At 33.6% G+C, this 26,024-nt stretch overlaps 1 protein-coding gene across 3 annotated transcripts; it reads right to left on the reverse strand.

The window, feature by feature from the left end:
• Window positions 1–19,039: 19,039 nt before the first annotated feature.
• Window positions 19,040–25,326, reverse strand: LOC129895730 (S-type anion channel SLAH2-like). Of its 3 annotated transcripts, none has more exons than XM_055971488.1 (5): window positions 25,245–25,326; window positions 21,697–21,893; window positions 20,684–21,148; window positions 19,810–20,580; window positions 19,040–19,708 (listed from the first exon to the last, which is right to left on the reverse strand). In XM_055971488.1, the coding sequence occupies exons 2-5, from the start codon at window positions 21,874–21,876 to the stop codon at window positions 19,283–19,285; spliced, it is 1,842 nt and encodes a 613-aa protein (XP_055827463.1). In that variant the 5' UTR covers window positions 21,877–21,893; window positions 25,245–25,326; the 3' UTR covers window positions 19,040–19,282. The 3 variants fall into 3 exon arrangements, with proteins under 3 accessions (XP_055827463.1, XP_055827462.1, XP_055827464.1); XM_055971487.1 differs by lacking the exon at window positions 25,245–25,326 and adding an exon at window positions 22,611–22,876; XM_055971489.1 differs by lacking the exon at window positions 25,245–25,326 and adding an exon at window positions 22,005–22,022.
• Between the last annotated feature and the right edge of the window lie 698 nt (window positions 25,327–26,024).

A 26,024-nucleotide genomic window follows, 5' to 3' on the forward strand; every position in this document is an offset into this window, starting at 1 on the left:
CTATATTCCCATAACCTTCTCAACTAAACAGCATTTCATGTGCATTGTTTACCCCATAGCTAGACAAAGTAGACTTCCATTTCCAACAAAAATAAATATTTCTAGTAGTAAACCTTATGACCTTATTCATATGGACCTATGGGGACCTTATCATGTTCCAACTTATGATTATTATAAGTACTTTCTAATTGTAGTTGATGACTTCAGCAAATCAACATGGATACAACTCCCTAGTTATAAAGGCAACACCCTTCAGGCCATAAGATCCTTTATATCTCTTGTGTAGAACCAATTCAGAACCCCTATCAAGTTAATAAGAACTGATAATAGCTCAGAATTCACCAACAATGAAACAAACATTTACCTTCAAGACAAAGGAATAATACACCAAAAGTCTTGTCCATACACACCACAATAAAATGGTGTGGCGCAAAGAAAACACATATACTTTCTTGAAGTTGCTAGAGCACTTTTGTATCAGTCCAAACTGCCTATCAAATACTGGGGGAATGTATTTTGACAACAACCTATTTGATCAATAGACTCCCTAATTCAGTACTTCATGATAAAACTCCCTTTGAAGCATTGTGCAACAAATAATCTATCTACTCCCACCTCAAATCCTTTGGATGTTTATGCTTTCCTACCTTGAAAACTCATAAGGACAAATTTGACCTAAGATCCACACATTGCATTTTTATTGGATATCCTTTCAACACAAAAGGCTACAAAGTCCTAGACTTGAGCACCAAGAGAATACATACTTCCAGAGATGTGTCTTTTTATGAGAATGTCTTTCCTTTTGCTCTTTGTGATTCTGAATCTAATTCTAGTTTTACTACTATGTTAAGGAAACTTAGTATTAATACCAGTATGCTAAATTGCACACATAGTACTTTTAATAATGCTTTTGTGTTGGATGATGACACTACCACAAATGTCACTATTGCCAATATACGTATACCTACACTATCCATACATGTGCCTATTTCACATAATACTGACCCTCCTTTAATCCCTAACCCTTAACCACCTACCAACAACTGCACTTTACCAAAAATCACAAATCACCAAGACTAGGTACCAACTCTTAGAAAATCCAACAGATCACATAAGATCCCTTCCAAATTGAAAGAATACAATTGCTCATTATCTTGTGTATAACATCAACCCTCAACCTCATCCTCTCACCTTTGTTTTCCTGGGCGTCATTTGTCACTCACAAGTTTCAACCAAGATAGTCTTAGTTTAGAACATTTCTCATGATAGTGAACCATATTTATATGAAGAGGCAATGCTTGATCCTGCTTAGCAAGCAAAATAGGGTGTAGATGGGTCTACAAAATTAAACACAAAGCTGATGGCATAGTAGAAAGATATAAAGCCAAACTAGTAGTGAAGGGGTACACTCAACAAGCTAGTATTGATGACAATGAGACTTTATGTCCAGTGGTCAAGATAACCACTATGAGAACTTTGATTAATATAGACATGAAAAAAAGATGGGATATGTACCAACTAGATGTGAACAATGCTTTCATCCATGGAGATCTATATGAAGAAGTGTACATAGACACTCCTCCAAGTCTTATGGTGAAGGATACAAGGTTAGTTTGTAGATTCAACAAGTCTCTATATGGACTGAAATAGGCAAGCAGATAGTGGTATGACAAATTGGTTCAAGTGTTGTATTCAAGGGGCTACTTTTATTCAGATAGTGATTACTCTTTATTTTATAGAAAGATTGGTACATCGTTGGTCTTTGTTGTTGTTTATGTTGATGATGTGATCTTAACAGGTACTGATATTGCTGAGATTACTTCTTTAAAGAATTTTCTCCATGATGAGTTCAAGATAAAATATTTATGAAGGCTCTAGTACTTCCTAGGATTGGAAATTCTTTACAAAGACACTGGAGTCTTAATCTCTCAAAGGAAGTTTACCACAAATTTATTAAAAGAATTTGATTGCTCAGATTGCAAGACAGTTCTGTCACATCTTGATTCCATAGTTAAACTCAAAGCTAATGAGGGTACCTTGCTGAAAGATCCCACACATTACAGAAAGCTAGTAGGCAAATTGAACTTCATGACTAATACAAGATTGGACATATCTTTCAGTGTCCAACATCTTAGCCAATTCCTTCAGTCCCCTAGGGTACCATAACCCAAAGCAGCTTACCATGTCCTAATATACCTCAAGAATGATCCTTGCTTGGGAATTTTTCTGTCCAACAGTGCAAATTGTACTATCACTGCCTATTGTGACTCAAATTGGTTTGTATGTCCTAATTCTATAAAGTCGGTTAGTGGTTATATTGTGTTGATGGGACATATTCCTATAAGCTGGAAATCTAAAAAGAAAACAACTATTTCCTTGTCCTCAGTAGAAGCTGAATACAAATCCATTAGAGAAGTGGTAGGGGAACTAATGTAGTTGGAGAGGCTATTGAATGAATAACATTTGCCATGTAACCTCTCTATATCTATGTTCTGTGATAGCTAATGTCACATCCCGAGAGGGCACCCTAGGCGTGGCCACACTCAGAGACTATTTCTAGTCCCCAAGAAAACCGCTTAGCCTATTCACACAATCATTCAATCAATTCTCTATTAGTAAAAGTCTTACTCATCAGGAAATAGCTTATAGAATAAGGTCAAAATCCAATAATCTATCTAATCCAATCAACAAGACTAGTATGAATGAAACTAGCCAAAAGAAAATATCAAATCAATAAGTCAACGATCTAGTCTATGAAGCCTTTATCAACTACTATCTAATTGGTGCTAATGATAAGTTCATGGCTACCTCAAATCAAAATAAAAAGACTAAACTCAATGCAAGAATAACATAAGTGGTATCCTCTGAATGTAGAGGAGGACTCACTAATAAGTTGAGTGTGAACAGATCCTTAATGGTGCACTTGTTTATGATGTCTAGAATTTGTCTCTGTATCATGAAACGATGCAGTCCCAAATCGACATCAGTACATGAAATATACGAGTATGTAATATGACAGAATGAAACATACCTCAAGGTATAATAATACCAGTTTAAATATTTCAAATCAGAAAGATGAGGAATTCAATGAGGGTGTCATAACTCTAAACCAAGAGTAGCATTTAGATAGAGACCAATCACACACAATATGATCTAATCTTATCAAATTAGAGTATTATCATGACCTATATCAGAGTTTTTCTTATCCAACAACAATCACTTATGAGCCAGTGACCATACAACAAGCTCATTGCTATTGCCACAACCGTCTAGTACTTTGCCAGGGTAAAGGACAAATTATTCAATCAAGGATCCAATCAAGCAATCAAGTCCTATCTTTTTAGGATATTTAAATAAATGGAAACATCTAACTTTAGCGGTCCAATCCTCTTCTACACTGATGCCACGACCCAAGCCTAGGTCATAGACATGACATAATGAATGAGGAGCCTGAAAGTATCTCAAAAAAGCCTCTTAGCATTCTTTTATCCTTTCATAAGTATTGACAATAAATAAACAAGAGGAAATCATAATATTAAATCTTCAACTTACATATGTCCAACAATACCTCTAACTTTTAGATTTAATGGATCTAAGACAAGTCTCTAGTTCACCCTCAATCATAATAGAAAGAAATGTCATAGTAAGTTTCTAAAAATCTCAACATATCATAAGCTAGAAAGATAAATGAGTATTGTTCTTGGAATATGGAAACTCCAAGAGCAGCCTTTAAACAAAGTCTCAACTAGCCACATGGAGGAGAACTAAGAAGAGCACTGATCCCTACATGGTGATATCATGTAGGCAAAAGAGTAGGCGTTAGTACTTTGAATGTACTAAGTATGTAGGCATGCATTACAAAGTAAAAACTTTAGGATATTTATAAGGTAAATTACATAAATGAGTGCATGCATGAGTAATCAAGTAGATATCATTTAAATCATACATATGTGGATATATACATGCATGATTAATCATGTAAATAGCATTTAAAACGTTCATTTGGGGGAAGTTGACTATAACTGACATTAAGACCATATGAGCTATTATATGGAATCTAACATAACCCCCTACGTTGGCCGGGGAGTCTACTTGCCTAGGGTAGAACTCCGTCAACTTTACATTTTAACTTTAACTTTAAGATCTTTCATGGATTCATTAGCTTAAGCCTACAAGGGCTCCTATGTTGGTAAATAATTAATGAAACAAGGAGTTGCTACTAGGATTCCCTTACCGAATCTCACCTTAATGACTCATTCAGTGCTAAGTCAATCCCACGAAATAGTTTAATACTTCAAAATAGTCATAGCATATAGTTTGAGAATTCAAAACATCATATTCAGTAAAATAGCTCATTAAAATCTTTGGTAATTCAAATATACAAGAATTGTCCTTATTGCATAAAGAATCCATCATTCATATCATTTAATTATTCTTTTATTTCATAAGACTCCCTTTTGATCATAAATATTATGTTCATAAATATTTATTTTGAGTCAAAACTTTCAAGTCAAACTCCATTGAAAAAATAGTAAAATTAGGTGGGTTTCAATCACTTCAACTTTCAAACATATATGTAAATGAAATTATGTATAAATACATTGGAATTCATTAATTAAAAATCATGTTTTAAATAGCTCACCATGAATTTCAAGAACCTTTAAAGAACTAAATAGAGAAAATACTCGCAAATAATCAATTCATACATATGAAATAATTTTGCATCAAAATAGAATAATAATCATTAGTTTAACCATGATTCATGCTATTAAGTAGAAATAAGAATTACCCATAAGAAATTCTTATTTGAAATCAAGAGATTTAGTTGAAAGAGATTTGGACTCAATGGATGGAAGAACTCATAGATAAACACCCACATACCTTAGAGTAAAGCTTAAAGAAAATAAACGTAATTTATCATATAATCAAAATACTTTAGGCATGAGAGTAGAAGGAATACTCTCATTGAAGCCTTGCATACCTGGAATTCAAAGTTTTACACATAATCAAAGGACTTAATGAACACTCTTGAATCTTAGCCTTTTCTCCTAGCCCGAGCATTTTGTGCACTATCCGGAGTATATGAATCATCGAAATAATATTTCTACACTACTAAAAACTAAAACTATATTTTGAGAATGAGTAAAGAAGTGTATAGAAAGAAGAGTTGCTTGAAAAAACTTGATGAAATGAGGTGAGTATTTATAGGTGTGAAGGAGAGACCTAACAATAATTAAAATAATTATAAAGAAAAGTCTGAAAATATAATGGAGGATTGTGATATCAAATGGATCTAGATCTTCTATGGTTGGTGAGATGAATTTTCTTTTATGGAATACCCTTTTTCAGAGCTATGTTTGAACACGATAACTTCCTAATTAGGATTTGATATCCTCGTATGAATTGTATATCTAGCAGTCTTCTTTCATGTCGTTCAAGAATCATCTGATTTGGAATATTCTACGCTGAGATATGCTTTTTTTCTACAAATACTCTATTTCATCACAACACCAGGTCTTGCAAAGATTAATTTATTTGACTTACTTAGCCTCCGAATCTTAAGTTGTGGTCTACAAAAGTTGTAGGTAATGATGTTGGTTTATTTAAAAATTTGAATCACCTAACATAGATCATTCTATGAAAAGTTATGCCAAAAATACAGAAATAGTATCATTTTCGTCAAAAATTAGAACACCATATATAACGTTTTTAGGGAGTATTACATTATCTCCCCCTTGGGAAATTCGTCCTCGAATGAGGCAAGACTTAGCTTGAGTAGAGTAGAGTGTAAACCAACAACCCATCATTAATGCAATAGTGCAATTTAAAATATCGATTGAAACATATTTCATAATTTTGCAACCATATTACAAGAAAAGTTGGAATGCAAGGATTCCAAGAAATTGAACAAGGACAACTTAATACCTTAGGTTTGAGTAGAGGGAACAATATGAGGGTATCTCTTAATCATATTCGCTTCCGCTTCTCATGTAGCACTTTTGACTTATTGATTCCTCCAAAGGACGTTAACAGATGCAACTTCTTTATTCCTCAATTTCTTAACTTGCTGGTCCAAAATTTCAACCGAGACTTCTTCATAAGTCAAGATTTCTTCAACATTCACTACTCCCATAGGAAAAATGGAACTAGGATCACCCACACATTTTCTCAACATAGACACATGGAACATCGGGTAAACCATGGTCATTTCCAATGACAACTCCAACTCATACGCAACCTTGCCAACACGTCTCACGATTCTATAAGGCCCTACATATCTAGGAATCAATTTCCCTTTCTTGCCAAATCGAACCACACCCTTCATGGGTAAAACCTTCAGATACACCCAATCATCCACATTAAACACAAGATCATTTCTTCTAGTGTCAGAATAGGACTTTTGACGACTTTGTGCCATCTTCAACCTTTCACTTATGATCTTCACCTTCTCTAAAGCATCAAGTACCAAATCGGACCCTAAAAAGATCATCTCACCTACTTCGAACCAATAAATCGGGGATCTACATCATCTCCCATACAAAGCCTCAAATGGCATCATCTCAATACTTGAGTGGTAACTATTATTATAGACAAACTCGATGAGCGGTAGATGATCATCCCAATTTCCTTTAAACTTCAACACGCAAGCCCTTAACATAGCCTCTAGTGTTTGAATCGTCTTTTTGTCTTGCCCATCGATATGAGGATGGAATACAGTGCTTAATTTTACCTTAGTACCGAGGCCCTTTTGAAATGATCTGTAAAAGTGAGAGGGGAATTGGGTACCATGATCTAAAATAATGGATAAAGGCACACTAATGATCTAAAATAATGGATAAAGGCACACCATGCAACCTCACCAACTTCGAATATACAACTTTGCATAGTCTTTGGCACTATAGGAAGTCTTAACCGGCAAAAAGTGAGTGACTTAGTCATTCTATCAACAATTACCCAAATTGAATCATGACCTTTCCGAGTATGAGGCAAACCCACTATAAAATCCATATTAACATCTTCCCACTTCCAAGTAGAGATTTCAATGTCTTGGGCTAGGCCACCCGGCCTTTGATGTTTGGCCTTCACTTGTTGGCAATTCGTACATTTGGACACAAACTGCTATATCCTTCTTTATGCCACCCCACCAATAGAAGTCTTTTAAGTCTCGGTACATTTTTATTGAACTGGATGAATGAAATATGTAGAATTATGAGCCTTCATCAAGATCAAACTCCTTAGACCATCCACATCGGGAACATAGCCGACTTTGGTAGTATAGCACCCCATCTCCCCTTTGAGAAAAAACTTCTACCTTTTTTCTCTTCACCAACTTCTTTAACTCAATAAACATTGGGTCAAGATCTTGCTTTGACTTAACATCCACCACCAAAGAGGATTTGGACCCATTTTGAACAGCCATACCACCATCATCGGTACCACATAACTTCACCCCTAATCTATCCAACCGGTGAAATTCTTTCACTAACTCCCTCTTCCTTTTATCAACATGGGCCACACTCCTTATAGACACTCTACTAAGTGCATCGACAACCATATTGGCTTTATCCGGATGATAGTGTACACTCATATCATAGTCCTTAGGGAGTTCTATCCACCTTATTTACCTTAGATTAATGTCCTTTTGGGTGAAAACATATTAAAAACTTTTATGATCAGTATACACATCCAGATGCACCTTATAGAGGTAATGCCGTCAAATCTTCAAAAAAAACAATGGTCACCAATTCAAGGTCATGGGTAGGGTAGTTAAGCTCATGCACCTTTAATTACCTAGAAGCATAGGCTATGACCTTGCCATTTTACATTAAGACACAACCTAAACCAATATTTGAAGCATCACAATAAACCACAAACCCTTTTAATTCTTCTAATAGAGTCAAAATGGGAGCGGAGGTAAGTCGATCTTTCAAGGTATGGAAACTCTTCTCACACTCATTCGTCCATATGTATTTGGCTTTCTTTGGGGTCAATTTTATCACAAGAGATGTGATGGAAGAAAACCATTCGACGAACCTTCTATGATACTCAGCTAGACCCAAGAAGCTCTAAGTATCTGAAGGAGACAATGATCTAGGTCAATTTTTTACTGCCTCTATTTTCTTAGGATGAACCTTGATCCCATCACCGGACGCTACATGAAAAAGAAATGCCACTTTATTCAACCAAAATTCACACTTACTAAATTTTGTAAATAATTGTCTATCCCTCGATGTTTGAAGCACAACTCTCAAGTGATTTTTATATTTTTCCACACCTCAAGTGTAAATCAAAATATCATCAATGAAAACCACCACAAAAGTATCAAGGTAAGGTTTAAACACCCTATTCATCAAGTATATGAACACCACCAGTGCATTCGTCAACCCAAAACTCATCACCACAAACTTGAAGTGACCATCCCTTATTCGGAATATCATTTTGGGAATATCACACTCCCTTACCTTAGTTGGTGATAGCTGGACCGAAGGTCAATCTTAAAGAAGTGACTTGCCCCTTGCAATTGATCAAACAAGTCATTTATTTTATGGATTGGTTACTTGTTCTTAATGATCATATGATTTAATTATTGGTACTCTATGCACATTCGAAGAGACTTATCCTTCTTTCTCACAAATAACACGGAAGCAACCCATGGAGAAATATTTGGCCTTATGAACCCCTTTTCTAACAAGTTCTATAATTGTTCCTTCAACTCTTTCAATTTCGTCGGAGCCATTTGGTAAGAAGAAATAGAGATCGATTGGGTATTAGAGAGGAGATCGATACCAAAATCAACTTTCCTTTGGGGGGAGACATCAGGAAGGTCATCAAAAAAGACATCGGGGAACTCATAGACTACGAAAACTGACTCAAGGGAAGGACTTTCAGAGTCGACATACCTAACCCTCACAACGTGGTAAATACAACCCTTAGCAATCAATTTTTGGGCCTTAAGACAAGAAATGAACTTAGCCTTCACTATCGAATCATGACCCTCCCATTTAATAACGAACTCATTTAAAAATTGGAACTTGACTCGACGAGTCCTACAATCTATGAAAGCATAAGATGTATGTAACCATTCCATTCCAAGAATGACATCGAAATACTACTCCTCCTCACCACTTTATACAAACACTCACAATCATCACCTAAAAGTCATCAATAGCTTACTACCATCACTCTCGTAGTGAAAACCACACACTCAAGCCTATTACTTTAACTACTTCAACCATATCTAAGAATTGTCAAGCCTACTTTAACACTTCTTACCCAAAGACACACTAACATATTATTACCTATCTATTGCATATCACAGGATCTTATCCCGCTCCTCTTCTGCACCTCTATGCTTAACTAGACAAGTATAACACAACTATCATAATCAAGAAAAACTCACTCTCCCCAATATACTCTCACTCAACCCAATCAACTATTATCAATATCGCTATCAGGACTGGAAAGGAAGAATCACTAAAAAAAGTTTAGAGAAAAAATTCATAAGCACGATTCATTAAAGAAAGTCTAATCATGGAACATTCATAACTAATATAATCTCTCTGTTCTTTCAGGGCTTATCATGAGTTCATGGAACTGTAGATATTGTGAAACTTAAGTTATGTCTCGTGTAACATAGGGATGAAAACTATTTAGATTCATGAGATGAAATTAGGATTGCTGAATGAAATTATCAATTCTCATCCTCGAACTCATCATGGATATGCATCAACATAAAAGTGCATGGGTATAGTCCATGGGCATGGTGCTCATACACACAGAAGGAATAGAGTATCACCTCGACGGAAGTGTTAGAAATATGTGGGATGAAAAAAATATCGATGTCTCATCCTAATCAACTCATCACTAGTGAAAGCTCAAGAATTACTTTGGTTCATTACCTTATCATCTCCCTCTTAGAACAAAGGTCACCTTCTTAAGTCTGCGAATTGATTCTCTAGACTTATTTATAAGCACACTACTCCACATAACAGAGTATCATTATTCACAAGAACACTTAAACTCTCCAATTATACTATACCCGAAGATACCAAATTGCTACTAGGGCCTTATTTTAAGATACTTCCCTTAATTTCCTTTTATCTTTTTGGCATCCTTCTATACATGCTGTTTTTATTGGCGTAAACATCCACTTTCTCTAACTTTTACGATCTAACCTCTTCTCTTTAGCCTGCTAACACTTATCTTCTAGGTTCATATATTCCTAACATAGTTGAAGGAAACTTGAACTATAACAAGAGATTCATCATTATCTATATACAACTCCCTTCGACACAATTCTTATGGATACTAAATACAAAAACAAACTCATATCTAGCCTTCTCCACATTAGCAGCTAAAGGATACTAACTAGTCACCCAAAGCAACTAAAAATTCGATCCTCATACAACTCTATACTATCTCAGATACACATCTTTAGCCTCTTCTTACCAAATAACTTAGCCTCAATTCACTATTTACATTTGAGGGTCACATATCCCCCATTCGTAACACGCAATCCTCGCAAGTTAATATCTTAATATCTCACATACACTATGTCAAGCCTATTAAATCAAATCTTAAAACTAACACTATCACACTTATAATACTATCTCTCTTTCTTCATACTACTCATCTTAAATTCAAGATTGGGCTCTAGTACTAACACGTACATCACACACTGCTCGCATACTATACCAACTTACAACTACTAGGTGAAATAAAGAAACACACTCCTACTAAGACCTTATGACAAGTAATCGATCCTCATTTCACTATCTGTCTAATTACAATTTATCACCTCGTCTTCTTCTTTAACCTAAGTACTATTTATCCATTCATTAAACATCATCGCCAAGTTATATTCATATCCCTCTAAATAACATGGGCCTCTCTCTTCAAAATCATAAGCCTAGCTTAGATCTATCATCTCATGACTACTCCTCTCTTCCTTCAACACCTATACTTTGTCATTGATAACATAAATACACCTCACCATAAAACTCCTATCATGAAAGCTAGACGATACTTGCTACATTTTTAGTCAAAGTCAAACGGACTTGACTTCTAACCCCATTACTTACCTTATAGATACCTAACTCTAGGTACATGCCTCAATCAACCACCATTCTCACTATTTAGTTTCTACTCCTCTAACTCTATCTTTCTAGCTCTTAGGATCATTCTACGAATCATAGCTTACCATGCCTCAAATCACATTCTATTGGATGGTGATATTAATCATTTAGAGACATAAATTTCCTCTTGAGGATAATATCTAAAGCGTGATTTTAGAGAAAAGAATATGAAAATACATCTTGCTCTGGCTTAATGCACGATTTATATGAATGAGGGTGCATTCTTTCAAATCAATAGACTTGTGCACAGTAATAGGCTCCTCTCAAGCCTAGTGTAGTGTATTTAACCTCTGAATACTTTATCTGAAAGTAACTCATCAATAAAGATCTGAGCTTTACTGTTCCAACCACCTTAAGTATGAGGGGTAATCGAATGGATTTGAGCAATGCACGAATCCGAACTTTTATAGAGTTAAACTCTATCATACGAACTAAGAATATAAAAAAAAGCAGAATAATTCCTAATGTCCTATAGCATCCTGATAATAAGTGTGGTGCTGAACACACCTATAAGCAAGAATTTATAGACACGACTTCATAGACTCCCTAGGACTCTTGAACTCTGTGCTTTAATACCAAATTTGTCACGCCTTGAGAGGGTACCCTAGGTGTGGCCGGCACTCAAATTCTATTGCTAGTCCCCAAGCGAACCGTTTGGCCTGTTCATATAATTATTCAATCAACTCTCTATCGGTGAAAGTATTACTCATTAGGAAATAACTTATAAAATAAGGCCAAAAGACAACAATCTATCTAATCCAATCAACAAAATTAATATGAATAAAACTAGCCAAAAGATAATATAAAATAAATAAGTCAACAATCTAGTCTATGAAGACTTTATCAACTACTATCTAGTTGGTCCCAATGACAGGTCCATGGCTACTTCAAATAAGAATGAAAATACTAAACTCAACGAAATAATAACAGAACTGGTATCCTTCAAATATAGAGAAGGAATCACCAATAAGCTGAGTGTGAACAGATCCTCAACGGTGTGCTTGTTGATGATATCTACAACTTGTCTTTGCATCATGAAATGATACAGGCCCAAATGAACATCAGTACATGAAATGTACAATTATATAATATGATAGAATGAAACATGTATCAAGGTATAACAATACTAGCTTAAATATCTCAAATCAGAAAGATGAGGAATTCAATCAGGATGTCATAAGTCTAAAGCAAAAGTAAGGTTTAGACAGAGACAAATCATATACAATCCAATTCGATCCAATCCAATCCAATCAGATCCAATCCTATCAAATCAGAGTACTATCAAGACTGATAAAGAGTTTCTCTTATCCGACAATAATCACTTATGAGTCGGTGACCGTATAACAAGCTCATTGTTGTTTTCACAACCGTCCAGTACTTTGCTAGGGTAAAGGACAAATCATCCAATCAAGCAGTCAAGTCCTATCTTTTTAGGACATTAAAATAAAAAGAAACATCCAACTTTAACGGTTCAATCCTCTCCTACATTGGCTACATAATTATTGATTTCAAGTTATTACTTATTCTTACCCAACTCGGTGCTCGATACTCCTCCCAAGACTCAATGCTCATAAGACAATCAATCCAAATCAACCAATGAAGATTATGATAACATTTAGTTGAGGCCATTCAATTAAGTTTAATAATGAAGATTCAAAGACTATCAAGTTTTATCAATACTATCACAATCATGGGACACCTGGAAGAACAATATACATGCTTTAGTTTAACCTTTCATACCTGGGATGAAGATTGGATAATTAAACTGGCAAGATTCTGGCTTAAAATCCTTAAACCCTAGTTTTTTCTCCACTCCTTAACCCTAGTTTTTTTTTGCTTAAATATGTTAAAAGTCTAAGAAATGGGTTTAAAAACTCTTCTAAGGTCGAAAATAGCCTATATCAGTCGTGGGATATACATAGGAGGGGTGAGAAAAAGACCAGAATGTCCCTCACTAAAATTGAAAAACGTACGAAAAATACACATGAATCGCATTCCACAAATGCGTTTTATGAAGAAAAATGTAAATCTCATTTAACAAATGCATTTTATGAATAAGGGATAAAATGAACTATTTCTGAAATTGTAAATTTTGGCTCGAAAAATTATCTTTTGATCTGGTTGACATAAAATTCAATCAAGACCTCTTTCCTACATGATTTTTCCCTGATCGATATTCCAGCCTTGGATTGGCCGAAAAAGTTAGGGATGATATGTTGTGAGAGCGTTCTTTCGTTTAGGGGTATTTTGATAATTTTACTAGGTGTAACAGCCAAACAGCTGTCCACATAGCCAGGAACCCTGTATTCCATGAAAGGACAAAGCACATAGAAGTGGATTGCCATTTTGTGAGAGAGAAATTGTAGGAAGGTCTCATAATGCTCCATTATATACTAACTAGTGATCACTTGGTTTATGCTCTGACCAAAGCTTTACCAAATGTCAAACACTCCACTATTCTGCACAAGTTAGTTGTGAGCTACTCACCTCCAACTTGAGGGGGAGTGTTAAGTTTATTATTAGTCACTAAGCTTAACTCAGCTAAAGTTGATTAGCTAGCAAGGTAGTTAGTTAGCTCAAACTAACAAATTAGTTAGTTGCAAGTTAGTTAGTCGGATATTCAATGAGATTAGTGTTGTAACAGAATTAGTTAGATTTGTAGATATTTTTCCTAACTCTTGTACATCTATAAATACTGATCAGTAGTCATGAATGAATCGACTTTTTCATTCCCCAAAATTACAGATCTTATGCTTTCTCTTTTTATGTTCTTAGCTGCTTGTTAATGGAGGTTGTTCGAGCTTTTATCAATGGAGGATTGTAATTATCCATATTTTTTCTATATCTTAATATACTATACTAAAAATATATATTTTGATAAAACACTAATGTCAATCATTATTTCTCAAAGGACGTGCAAAGTTCAAACACTATTAAAAACAGGCAAAAAAGCGACAGGCAGAGTCGCTAAAAATGCGATGGATAATACGACGCTATTCGTCATTTTTTTAAATTATTCTTTTAATTAAAAGTGACGGACAGAGACGCTTAGTCTGTCACATATTTTAGTGGATTTTTGCACCAAAAATAAATCTTATTTATGTATAATTATTTTATATATTTTGATAAAAATAATTATTTATAAAATAAATACTACGGCGCCGTCCATCGTAAGTATTTCATTTTAATTGATTTTAAAAAAAAGAGCGACGGACTGCGTTGCTTAGTCCGTTGCTATTGGTCGACAGATTTGTTCAACAAATTTAAAATAGCGACAAACGGCGTCCTTTGTCCGTCGCTTTTTGGTCAAAACTTGGTCAAATATTTTTTTTAAAAGCGACGAACTTAGAGATGCAGTCCGTTGCTTTTTTAAAATATCTGATAGACCAGATCGAGTTTTAAATATTTACCCTCTCTCTAAACTGTCTCTTCTCTCTCCCTTCTCTCCACAAAACCTCCGCCTGTGCACTGTCGCCGTCCAATGGAGCTTGTAGATTGTTTATACCTCTTTAAGAGGTTAGGGTTTAAACTTTATAAAAAAATTCAAATTTTTTTTATTTGTGATTTTTTAGTTAGTTAATTAGTTTATTCCATTTAGTTTGTTGCAGTTTATTTGTATATTGGATTGTAAAATTAGTGAATGTAATTATAGTTTTGATTTTTGGGCTTAAGTTAGATTTGGGTTGTTGAATTAGATTGTAAATTTTTTAGTGATTTGTAATTTGTTAGTTAGTTAATTAGTTTATTCCATTTAGTTTGTTGTAGTTTATTTGTATATTGGATTGTAAAATTAGTGAATGTAGTTATAATTCTGATTTTAAGCTTTAAGTTAGATTTGAGATTTTTGAATTAGATTGTAAAGTGGATAGTAATTAGTGATTTGTTAGTTAGTTAATTAGTATATTCCATTTAGTTTGTTGTACGTAGTTTGTTTGTATATTGGATTGTAACTTAGGAAGTTTTGAAGTTCGAAACTTAGAAAAAAATATTGAAACTTAGAAGCTTGAGTTTTAGGACTTCAGAATAATTTAGATACTTGAATTTTAGGATACTTATATATAGAACTTGAATTTTGAACTTGGACTTAGAATTTTGAACTTGAATTTTTTGTTAACTTTAGAAATCTTGTTGAATTGTATTCCTTTTGAACTAATTAAGCTAATTAGAGTTAGATATTCAAAGTCATGATGTTGAACTTTACGACTTTTGAAGTTAAACTTAGATACTAATTTGAACTTTAATTTAGGTTTGTATAATTTTTGAATTCTTTAGACTTTAGAACTAATTAGAACAACTTAGATACTTGAATATAGGAAGTTTTGAAGTTTGAAACTTAGAAAAATATTGGAACTTAGACACTTGAATTATAGGACTTTAATTTAGAGCTTATAATTAGAATAACTTAGATACTAATTTTGAACTTTAGGTTTGTATACTTTTTGAAATCTAACTTTAGAACTAATTAGAATAACTTAGACACTTGAATATAGGAAGTTTTGAAGTTTGAAACTTAGAAAAATATAGGAACTTAGATGCTTGAATTTTAGGACTTTAGAACTTATAATTATAATAACTTTGATACTTAAATTTTAGGATACTTGAATTTAGAATTTAAATTTAGAACATTTGAACTTTGAACTTGAATTTTTGTTAACTTTTATGAACTAATTAAGCTAATTAGAGTTAGATATTCAAAGTCATGAAGTTGAACTTTAGGACTTTTGAAGTTAAACGTAGAAATTTTTTAGGTTAGTATAAATTTTAAACTTTTTAGACTTTAGAACTAATTTGAATAACTTAGATACTTGAATTTTTGGAAAACTTAAATTTAGAACTTCAACTTGAATGTCATGAGTTTTGAACTTAATTATTATTTGAATTAATTATAACTTGAATTAATTAGAACTTGAACTTAATTATCACATACACCTCCACCTCCTTCGGTTGCTACACCCAATGAGCCGCTTGAGCTAGCACCTAGGCAGAAGGACAGGTTCGGGAGAGTCATGATTGAGCCCGATAGATCATTGTAAGTTTTTTTATTTTATTTATTTCTTCATTGTTAATTTATAATAATTGAACTAACATGTTTGTCTTACAGGTGGTATCCTTCTAAACCAGCTCTGCAGGAGAGTGTTCGGAGGAATCACATACTTTATTAATTATCCAACACTACTAATTATTTTTTCACACTTCGTGTACTTGGCAGCCGAAGTACAATATGGTCATTGCAACCACAGTTGAGAGGAAAGCGAGCGTTAGACTGTCTAGCTGGCTTAAGTCGGCTCAGGATTGTACCACATATTTTTGAGGAGTTGTGTCATTATTGGGAGACAAATGAATTCAAGGTTATGTTCGATCAAGCCAAAATATCTAAAGACAGTTTAAAGGGTGGCTCGTTGCACACCGGAGGTGCAAAGAGTGTTGGAACGATTATAAGGGAGATGGTAAGTTTTCTAAATTTAAAATTTTAATTCATATAAATTTATTTCCTTATATTATTTGATTAATATCATCTAAAATTATATTCTTATTTATAGTAAAAATAATTGGGGCACCCTCCCCGTCGTTGCGAGGTATTCAAGAAGACTCGTGTCAAGAAGAAGATCAATGAGTCAGATCCAAATGAGTGTGTGGAGGAAAAGGCCGCACAAACTTATGTAAGTTATTTAAGATAAGTAGTGCTATATATGAATTAAAATTTTATGATGATAACTTTTATTTTTATGGTAACTTTTATTTCTAAATGCATGATATGTACCAGCAGTGCATTGATGAGATGGGAGATTTGGTCCAGCTCACTCCAGAAGAGTCCACTAGAATTCGGACTGAAAAAGTGGTTGGAGAGACACATAAGGGCAGGATCTATGGGATGGGCTCTTAAAACGACGTTCGACAAATCTAATCAGGTCTACAAGGTATTGTGTCGTCACGCCAAGCCGAGGCAATTGACGGTGTTTAGATAGCTGAAATATCGAGGTAAATCTCAGACCTTACACATGCATTGGTAGTGTCTGAGGAAAAAAGATTTGCTGAACAAAAAAAGAACGAATGAAACCATCGAGCAAATCAAAGAACAAGTGTTCAACCTCACTCGTAGGCCGTCCCGTTCTTCAAGAGCGTCCACCTCTGGCGATGACTCATCAGAGGATGAAGAATACATAGCCTCCACTCTGTTTTTGAATATTTTTGTTAAGTTTGGGATATTTGACTAACTTTGGAAGACTTTTACAAGTGTTTAATCTATTAATTTTACATATTTATTTTTTTAAGTTGTGGAAGATATATTGAATTGATTGTGTTGTTTGAGCTTGTTGTTGATTATGTTGTTTGGGCTGTTATTGATTTGATTTGATTGAGTAGGTGGGCAGCAGAAATAACAGGGTTCTGCTAGAAAAAAAATGCAGAAAAGGCGACGGATAGGGCCCTTTTGTCCGTTCGTTGCCAAAAGTTTATAGTGTAGTGCCAAAAGAAGCGCAACCAAATAATGGCATCTTCAAATACTACAGTTTTCCCCCACACACTATATTTTGCCATGTCTAATCTCAATGGTGATGGGGATGGGGGGACCAGAACTCATCATATGTGTAGCTACCCATACTAATCAATTTTGTGATTGATACTTCGATTGCTCTGGCTACTATTATCACCAGCACCAAGTTGAGTCACCATTGTGCTGATTTACTTATCACGACAATACACGTATTATTAGCAACATGTTTGTATGCCAACAGTGACATCTTCAACCTATTGGCTAGAAATGAAACTAGATCAATTTCAAAGTTTTGGAAGTTATCAATTAAGTTGCTACTTGGTTGTCAAGAAACATTTTCAATCCTCATTTAATTGGTTGGCTATATGGATCCTCAATATTAGAGCTTATAAACTTTTCCAATTGTCTGCCTAGACATAATAAAAGAAACAACACTTATGAGGAACCAAAATTTTGTCGAGTGATTATGCATCAATGGCATTTTCGACCATCCTAAGGTACTTGTTTGAAGGTATACATAGGACAACAAAAATTTCAAATGAATTCATGTGACCAAACATTCATTGTGGACATACTGCTTATCAATGAATACTTGCTTCTCAGAAGGCATGTTAATCCTATTTCCCTCTAGAAAAGTAGGAAAAGAAGATACATGCATGATGGAGGCATGGAAACCCTGTCTCTCTTTGCCTTCCACCTATCAACATATCTACCCTCTCAATGTAAGGATAACGTTACAAATTTTTCAAAGTTTTGTATACTCAATAATATGTGTCACACATGTAATAATTTATTCATGTTATATATAATTTTTTTATAAATTAGCATGGCCCACACGTGCAAAGCACGTACCCTAAACGAGTTATAAAAAAATACTAAATGGGATAGGGTAGTGCGGATCAAAACCTTAGCAGGTCAAGGCTTGCCCTACCCCGCCCCAATTGCCATCCCTAAATAACAGAAATCAAAGGACTAGAAACTACAGAAGCAATACTACAACTACCAGTAGAATAGACCTCAATAGAAAATTGGATAGTAATGTCAATATAAGCAATTGAGTCCACTAGTTTCTCATATATAAAATCATTATCTCCAGAGATATAGTATCATGGAGTAGAAAATTGTTTCAAGCAGCTGAAAGATGGGCTTTGCCGCGATAAAGATGGCCTTTTTCTCTGAAGACCTTTCTCCTCCTTTTCAGCTAGTAATCACTTCGATTTTATAAGACATTCAAATGAGTAAGATGGTAAACATCTTCTCTTTGGCTTCAAATACTTAAAGACTTGTTACTATAGGAACTGTTAAGTATGTTAGATAATCTGATTCCCTGAGTTGAATACTTAGTTTATTCTACTAGTGAATGCTTAAAAGTCTCAGTCCTGTACAAAAGACAACAAAAAGACAGCAATCCTCAGAGGTGAAAAAAGATATTAAGGACCCCTTTATTATAGATACTCATCTCAAACACTTTATACAATAAGAAAAACTTTCAAACTTGGAACGACATTCGTCCTCCCCTTGCATCCTTGTTTTTACAAGACCTTTCATGTGCCTTCTCCTATATCAAGTTCACAGGTTCACCAAACTTTTGATGTTCCTCACTTGATTAAAATCTTAAGGCTTTACAAGCGATGCAAGCTATTTTAATACAGGATCATTGTCTAAATTCTTTTGGAGCAATAGTGCTTGTTAACTCTACGCTACCAGAGAGAGATGCTTCAATATCTTTGGCTTCAGCAGAATCAGCATACTTAAGGAATTGATCAATATCTGTGTTGCCAACTCGTCTATGATGGTACCATCGTCTATGTGTTTTAGGCTTCCTTTCGCTAATTGCAATAGAAATGTCATTTGGAAAGAGGTCTCTTAGAACAAAGGCATGAATGATGGTTGTCACAAGCAGTCCTGTCACTGTGAGTGTAGAAAGGGTACAAAGTATGACAACCAGACACTTCGTCACAACCGTGTTAACCATGATTGAGTATTTGATCGTGGCAATAGCAGCTCCGGTCATTGGAAAAGTGTAAGCCCACCAAGACAATGAGAACCTGAAGCCTCGGAAGAAATTAATCCGAACAGCCTGTAAATGAATAAGAAAAACACAAAGGAAATGGATCAGCTTGTAGTCATAACACAACACAAGAAGAGGGTCCAAAGTTTTGTAAAGGGAGTAACATTTACCAGTGAGAAGTAAAGGAACAAGGCAATGAAGTACGCGATCCGAGCACAAAAATCAAAGGACCCTTGGATATTTGCCCATGCCATAGAAGCAACACTAGGGGCAGCAACAAATAGAAAGAACACGGGATGTAACTCCTTTGGAAGTGTCTCATTTGTTGGTAGTCTTTGGTAGAGAGTTACAAAGAGAACAGTGTAATGAGCCAATCCAATAGCAAAGAAGAAAATTGGTCCTTCTTTTAGTCCCATGGTTGCACCAAGCAAGGAACCAACAAAATTTCCCACTACTGAGAGATGATTCGATGGATTGGCTACCTTTGAGAGCCTTCGTTGACCACCAGACATCCATTGTCCATAAATCTTGAGCTCCAAACATAAGAATGGGGTCATAAGGACATACCATAAAACATGAGGAAGGTTTTGATAGACTGAAGGTGGAAGTCCAAGTGCTAAGAATAGAAGTGCTATCCATGGAGCAAAGAAGAAGTTAACACGTATCGGGTGGTAGTACTCCCTACGAACTGCTTCAAAGTAGAAAATGATTTTCAATGCATAAGTGGAAGTAACAATGACCATCAGGACAACAGAGATCCACCAGAGCACAAGGTTTACATCCATGCTTATGTGAAGGAATTTGGTCGAGGCAGAAGTGGCTAAGGCTTTCCACATTATAGCTTGGCTGCTTACACCAAGAATGATACCAAAAGATGAAATAGGGTAACGGAGTAGAAATGGCCATGTCTTGTCCTCTGGAAGCATAATTTCCTCGGAAGCCTGTAGAGGAAAGACATAAAAATCCAATTCACTATCTTGACAAATAATTCTATTACCCAAAACAGTGAACTAAAATTAATCGATAAAAGCAGGAAAAACACACCCTTAGCTTATCAAGTTCTGGTCCCTCCAAGGCATCAAAAAATCGATCCACAGGAATATGAATCGGAGTATTAGGTTCCGGTTCGGCACAGGGTTGAGAGATGGACTCTTGTTCTGTTTCCTGGTTCTTATTTCCGCGTAAATTTGATAATTGTCTCTCAAGCCCACCAGACCATGTTTTGAAGCTGTCAAATCTTTTATCCTTCAGCTTGCTAATCCTAGGATGTCTAGGAAGTTCGCCACTTGCACGAGCTCCAGCGAAAGATGCAGTAGTAGTATTAGCTCTTGGCATAGGCTGAGAATAAAACTCTGTTTTCTTATATTTTGATGTAGCAGCAGCAGAATCAGGAGCATCTATAGTCTCGTTGTTATCAGCGAGGCCAACTTTTTTCAGAGTGGGTGGCATGCTAATCGAAACTGCATGAATTCTGTTGCTCTCTAGCTCAGCAGCAGCAGCTTCAGATACCTATAGAAAGATCATAGCAAGTATTTAAGGCCAATGAAGTGTCACACAGTATTTTACAGATCAAGGTGGAAATAAGGTCAAATATACCTCTTACTTTGTTAAATGATCAACAACAAACAGAGGAAAATCTTCAAAGTAATTTCAAGTACATCATAGTTCTATAACTATACAATTTATGATAACTACTTCTCATCTTCAGAGAATTTCAAAGATCAAGCATTTAAATTTGAGTATTTTCCTTGTTATATTCCAGAAAAAGATCTATTTTCTTTCGAAAAATTCAAATATATGATCATCTATGTCAACAACAATATCAAAATTAAACGTCCTTAAGAAAATTACAAGGGGTTAAGATAATCGGCGTAGTTAATAGAACTTAAATATCTATAACTTCAACAACATAATATACATCAAGCTAGCTAATAGTACCACATATCCCTTTATCAGCAAAAGATGCAGAGCCAATAAAATAAATAACACACCATTTAATTAACCACTAAACTGGCTCATAGTTAGTATTAATTAAGATTTTAAAAAAGAAGATTTACCATAATTGATGAGTTTGAAGAGCTAGAATCTGGTACAGGAGCAGACTGATTTTTAATATGGTCATTCACTGTGGCATCAAAATCATGATCCATTTCAGAACTGATAAATCGGATAAGTGATGGAAGTCCTTCTGAAGAAGCTTCGTTTGCGGGATGAATTTGTTGATCACTTGTTCCCATCCTTATTTAATACACACCTGTTAGAATAATTTCATTAATTATTAGGTACTATTACAGTAAGTACGTAAAAGTATTCTTTGAGTTAAAAGTTGTATATATACACTTAAGTATTCATACAATCACGTCACCTAAAAGGTAATCACAGACAACTCTATGTAACAGGTTAAATCATGTTAATAGCATGAAAGGTTCATTACATTGTCTGTATATAACTTTAAAAACTTCTTTTTAATTTTATGCTCAACCATATGAAGAAAGAAACTTCAGCACGCTTATTTTAGACAAACGTGAACAAATTCTCAACAGCACAAACAAAAGGAGTATCATTTATTTACTTGTTCTGTAAAGAAAGAACACGGATCATGCATTGTGGTCCTTCCGTTTCAATTTATCTGGATTACTTTTCTTTATAGTTAATTTAGAAAAGAATATTTTTTTTTTGACAGCTCTTTGATTTTTATCTTCTTTTGTAATATGTTAAGACCATATGATTAAAGAATATTTTAATATACTCTTACATGTTTTTAGTTTAAGATTATAAGATCAAAATCAGATAAATAAATTAAAACGAATGGAGTAACATTTTCAAAATAAGTATGGCATAAAGATTCATTGAAGTTCTGTTTAACCAATAGTCTCTGGAGAGGAGGTGACCTCTCTAGAATTTGGACATCTTTCTTTGCAGACATAATTTTTTTTAAAAAAAAAGGAGGACAAAAAGATCACTACTTTACCTTTCTACTGTTGCTTAAATGCAGACAATGCAATAGTTCAATAGGAGGAGTGTGAGAATTTTATTTAAATTGTAAAGCAATTTTCAAGAGGATTGAAGATCCAAATTGTGGCACTCAAAGGATCTGATTTTTTTTTCTTTTGAGAAGGATGAAATTAACAGTGGATATAGAGAGGGAGGAAGAGTAGAAGTTTGGAAGGACCAAAATTTGTTGAGAAAAAAAAAACACGAGTCTGCCAGCGAAAGAAAGCAGTATAAATAGAATTAATTAGTCATGCTGCAATGTTCTTGGAAGCTGCAGACATCAGTCACATCATATGTGTTATTACAATTTACAGCTGCCAATTTGTATTAAAGATAAACAATTTCAACAAAACATAAAACCCCATATGAGACAAAGAAAGTTAGGTGCGTTTGGCCACAAATATATTTTGAAAAAAATTTGAAAAACACTTGGAAATTAGTATTTAATCGTATAATTTGTCATTACTCGGCAAACATCTCAAGTTTCCAAGTTTTAAAAAAAATTAGAGTTTTACCTCAAACTTTGTATTTTATAAAAACACTTATCATCTATTAATTCCAATTAATATATATATTTACTACCAACTCTATTAAAAAGAACAACTTATTTTTAATGGGTTATAATTTATCCTGAATCGGTGAAAAGTTTGAGTATGTGATTATTGTACTACTCTTGCTTATATTGTTCTTTTTGTTGATGTTGATTACTATAACAACAACAAACCCAGTATAATCCCACAATGTGGGTTTGGGGAGGGTAGAGTGTATGCAGACCTAACTCCCACCTTAAAAGGTAGGGCGGATGTTGATTGTCATCAATTATATATGTTATAAGGTTTTTTTTTTAACGGAACATATTCATCATAAAATGATAATACAAACATATGGGTAACTTTAATAATTTTTATAACTTACGAGTATAAATCATATTTTTAAAAAAAGTCAAATATTTTTCTAAAAATTTATGGTGAAACTTCATCCAAAAATGACTTGTCAAAAATACTTGAGAATTTATGGCCAAACACTATCTTAGAGTAAAAAAAATTTAAAATTTTGTGCACCGTCTCAATTTATTTATGTAAAATTATTTGACTGAAATTTAAAAGAAAAGGACTATTGTTGAGACTTGAGGTATAAAATATGTCATAGAAATTTATATGGTTATAAATTATTTTATAAAAAGTTAAGATAGAAAGTTAAAAATTAAATTGTTAAATATAAAAAGATGATCATGTCATATAAATTAGGAGGGATCAGTACTGCTTCTTATAGCAGTCTCATGTATATGGTAATCTGATGAATAGAATATTAGCCTAATATATACAATAGAATCAAACTCTCTTCTTATTTTTCATTTTTTAAAATTAGCGACAGGAGATTACAAGGAAATCAAACTCTCATCAACAATACATAAATTTAGATAATCAACTAATTCAACTTCTTCGATTCACCTAAAATAATCTTTATTTATCCATATATATAAATTAAATTATTTAAATATAATGGTAGGTGAATATATCAATTATAACTTGAATATTTGTCCTCCATTGACCAGAGAATGAGTTTGACTTCAAATATTTGCCAACTAATGAATAAGCGGAGCAACGTATATAATAAGTAAAGCATGGAGTTGGGCAAAAATGTTTAGGCATTTTCAACATCAATAGCAAGATTTCTAACAAGTTGGTATTATTAAATTAAGAAACAATTGCGCCACCTTTCTGAAAAATTACTACAAAATCTACAATAAGAGACAAAGAAACAACTATGATTAAGAGATAGATCCAAAACTTCCAATTTATAGGTTCTAAAATTTTTTAAAATAAAATATATATTAACTTACTCTGAAAAAATTATTTATATATATATTTGTGAATTTATTTTAAAAAACGATGGAAGATTTTCACTAAAATTACTGAATTTTATCAAAATTATAGCTAGAACTCTAATTTCACCTGCAGCTAATTAATGTCAAACACAGAGATAAGATCACGAACCTTCAGTTCCAATTGCGACTTGCGAGAAAATTTAGCTAGTCTAAAATATGACGAAAAAGATAACGATTAATGAGAAAAATAAGATTGAAGAAAGAGACATCTCAAAAATTTACTAATGTATTACGCCAGCTTTTATTATTTTTTTACTACTATTTTATGTTTGGCAAGTAAACTATTAAGCATGCAGGTTTGGTAATTACCTCATTTTTTTGTACTTGTTAGAACATGAGACAGCTGAGGTTCTTGACAACAACAACAACAAAAAAAAAAACTATATTCCATAGTTCTCCAAATAAACTAGTTTACAATTAACGTCACATAATCATCGAAGATTTAACATAATAAATATAATACAATACGGAATCAATAGGTGCCAACAAAAAACACCTGTTACAAATTAATATTACAAGATATTTCCCCTTTCATGAAAAATAATATAGGTCTATATCAATGTTCACTTAATGTAACAAAATAGTCAACCTACATTAATTGAAAACTATAATTGAAGAAAAAAATTCCAAAGAAATCAAATTCAAAATTGTAGAAAAATTTTCATTACCTCAGAAAAAATAGACTAGCAGACGAGTAGATAAAAGCATAAAGGAATATGTTACCGTTAATTGAGGAGAAGCTTAGAAACTTATGCACGGAAATTAAAGAAATGACAACTGATGTGTTCATGTGTCAAATATGTTATATACAGAGAGATTATATACACACACCAGAGAGTCCCCACAGTACAGCAAAGAAGAGTACTATTCATTAATTAAAAATATATATATTGAAAGTTGATCACCCACCAAGTAACGATATGGTCCCTCACCATTAATGTCACATTTCTTTTGATAATATTGTTGTGATTTTTTGGAGAGAGATGGTAGCACCAAAGTAGAAAATATAAACAACAAAAAAATCCATATAATTTATTAATTATAAGTTTTTATATAAACATATAAATAAACTAGTGTATTTCTCCTCTAATAACTAAAATATTAGACTATTATAAAAATGAGAAACTGAATATTCGAGAAAATTATAGTAGTAATTAGTAACAAATACAATATCTTACTGACATGACCAATATAACCTGTTGGGTGCTAAATGGAGTATGCACCAAAATTCTTGGCCGATAGTTACTGTCTTTAATTTCTTAATTTTTTTTTTAAATAATAATGGTGTTAGATAATTTGTTCTACACTCTATTTTATTTTATATGTCTTAATTTGATAAAATAGGCAGTTTTAAAAAAGTATGGGGGGATTGTTGAATCTTTGTAAGTGGTTTGAAGTTTAAAATGTGGATGATGTAAAAAAATGTTACTCTGATTCTTTTGATCCACTTACTTGTCATAGTTACTAACAATAACTGGTCCTAATTAATAACTTATCATTTAA

This window comes from Solanum dulcamara, chromosome 7 (genome assembly GCF_947179165.1).
Source record: "Solanum dulcamara chromosome 7, daSolDulc1.2, whole genome shotgun sequence".
Taxonomy (NCBI): domain Eukaryota; kingdom Viridiplantae; phylum Streptophyta; class Magnoliopsida; order Solanales; family Solanaceae; genus Solanum; species Solanum dulcamara.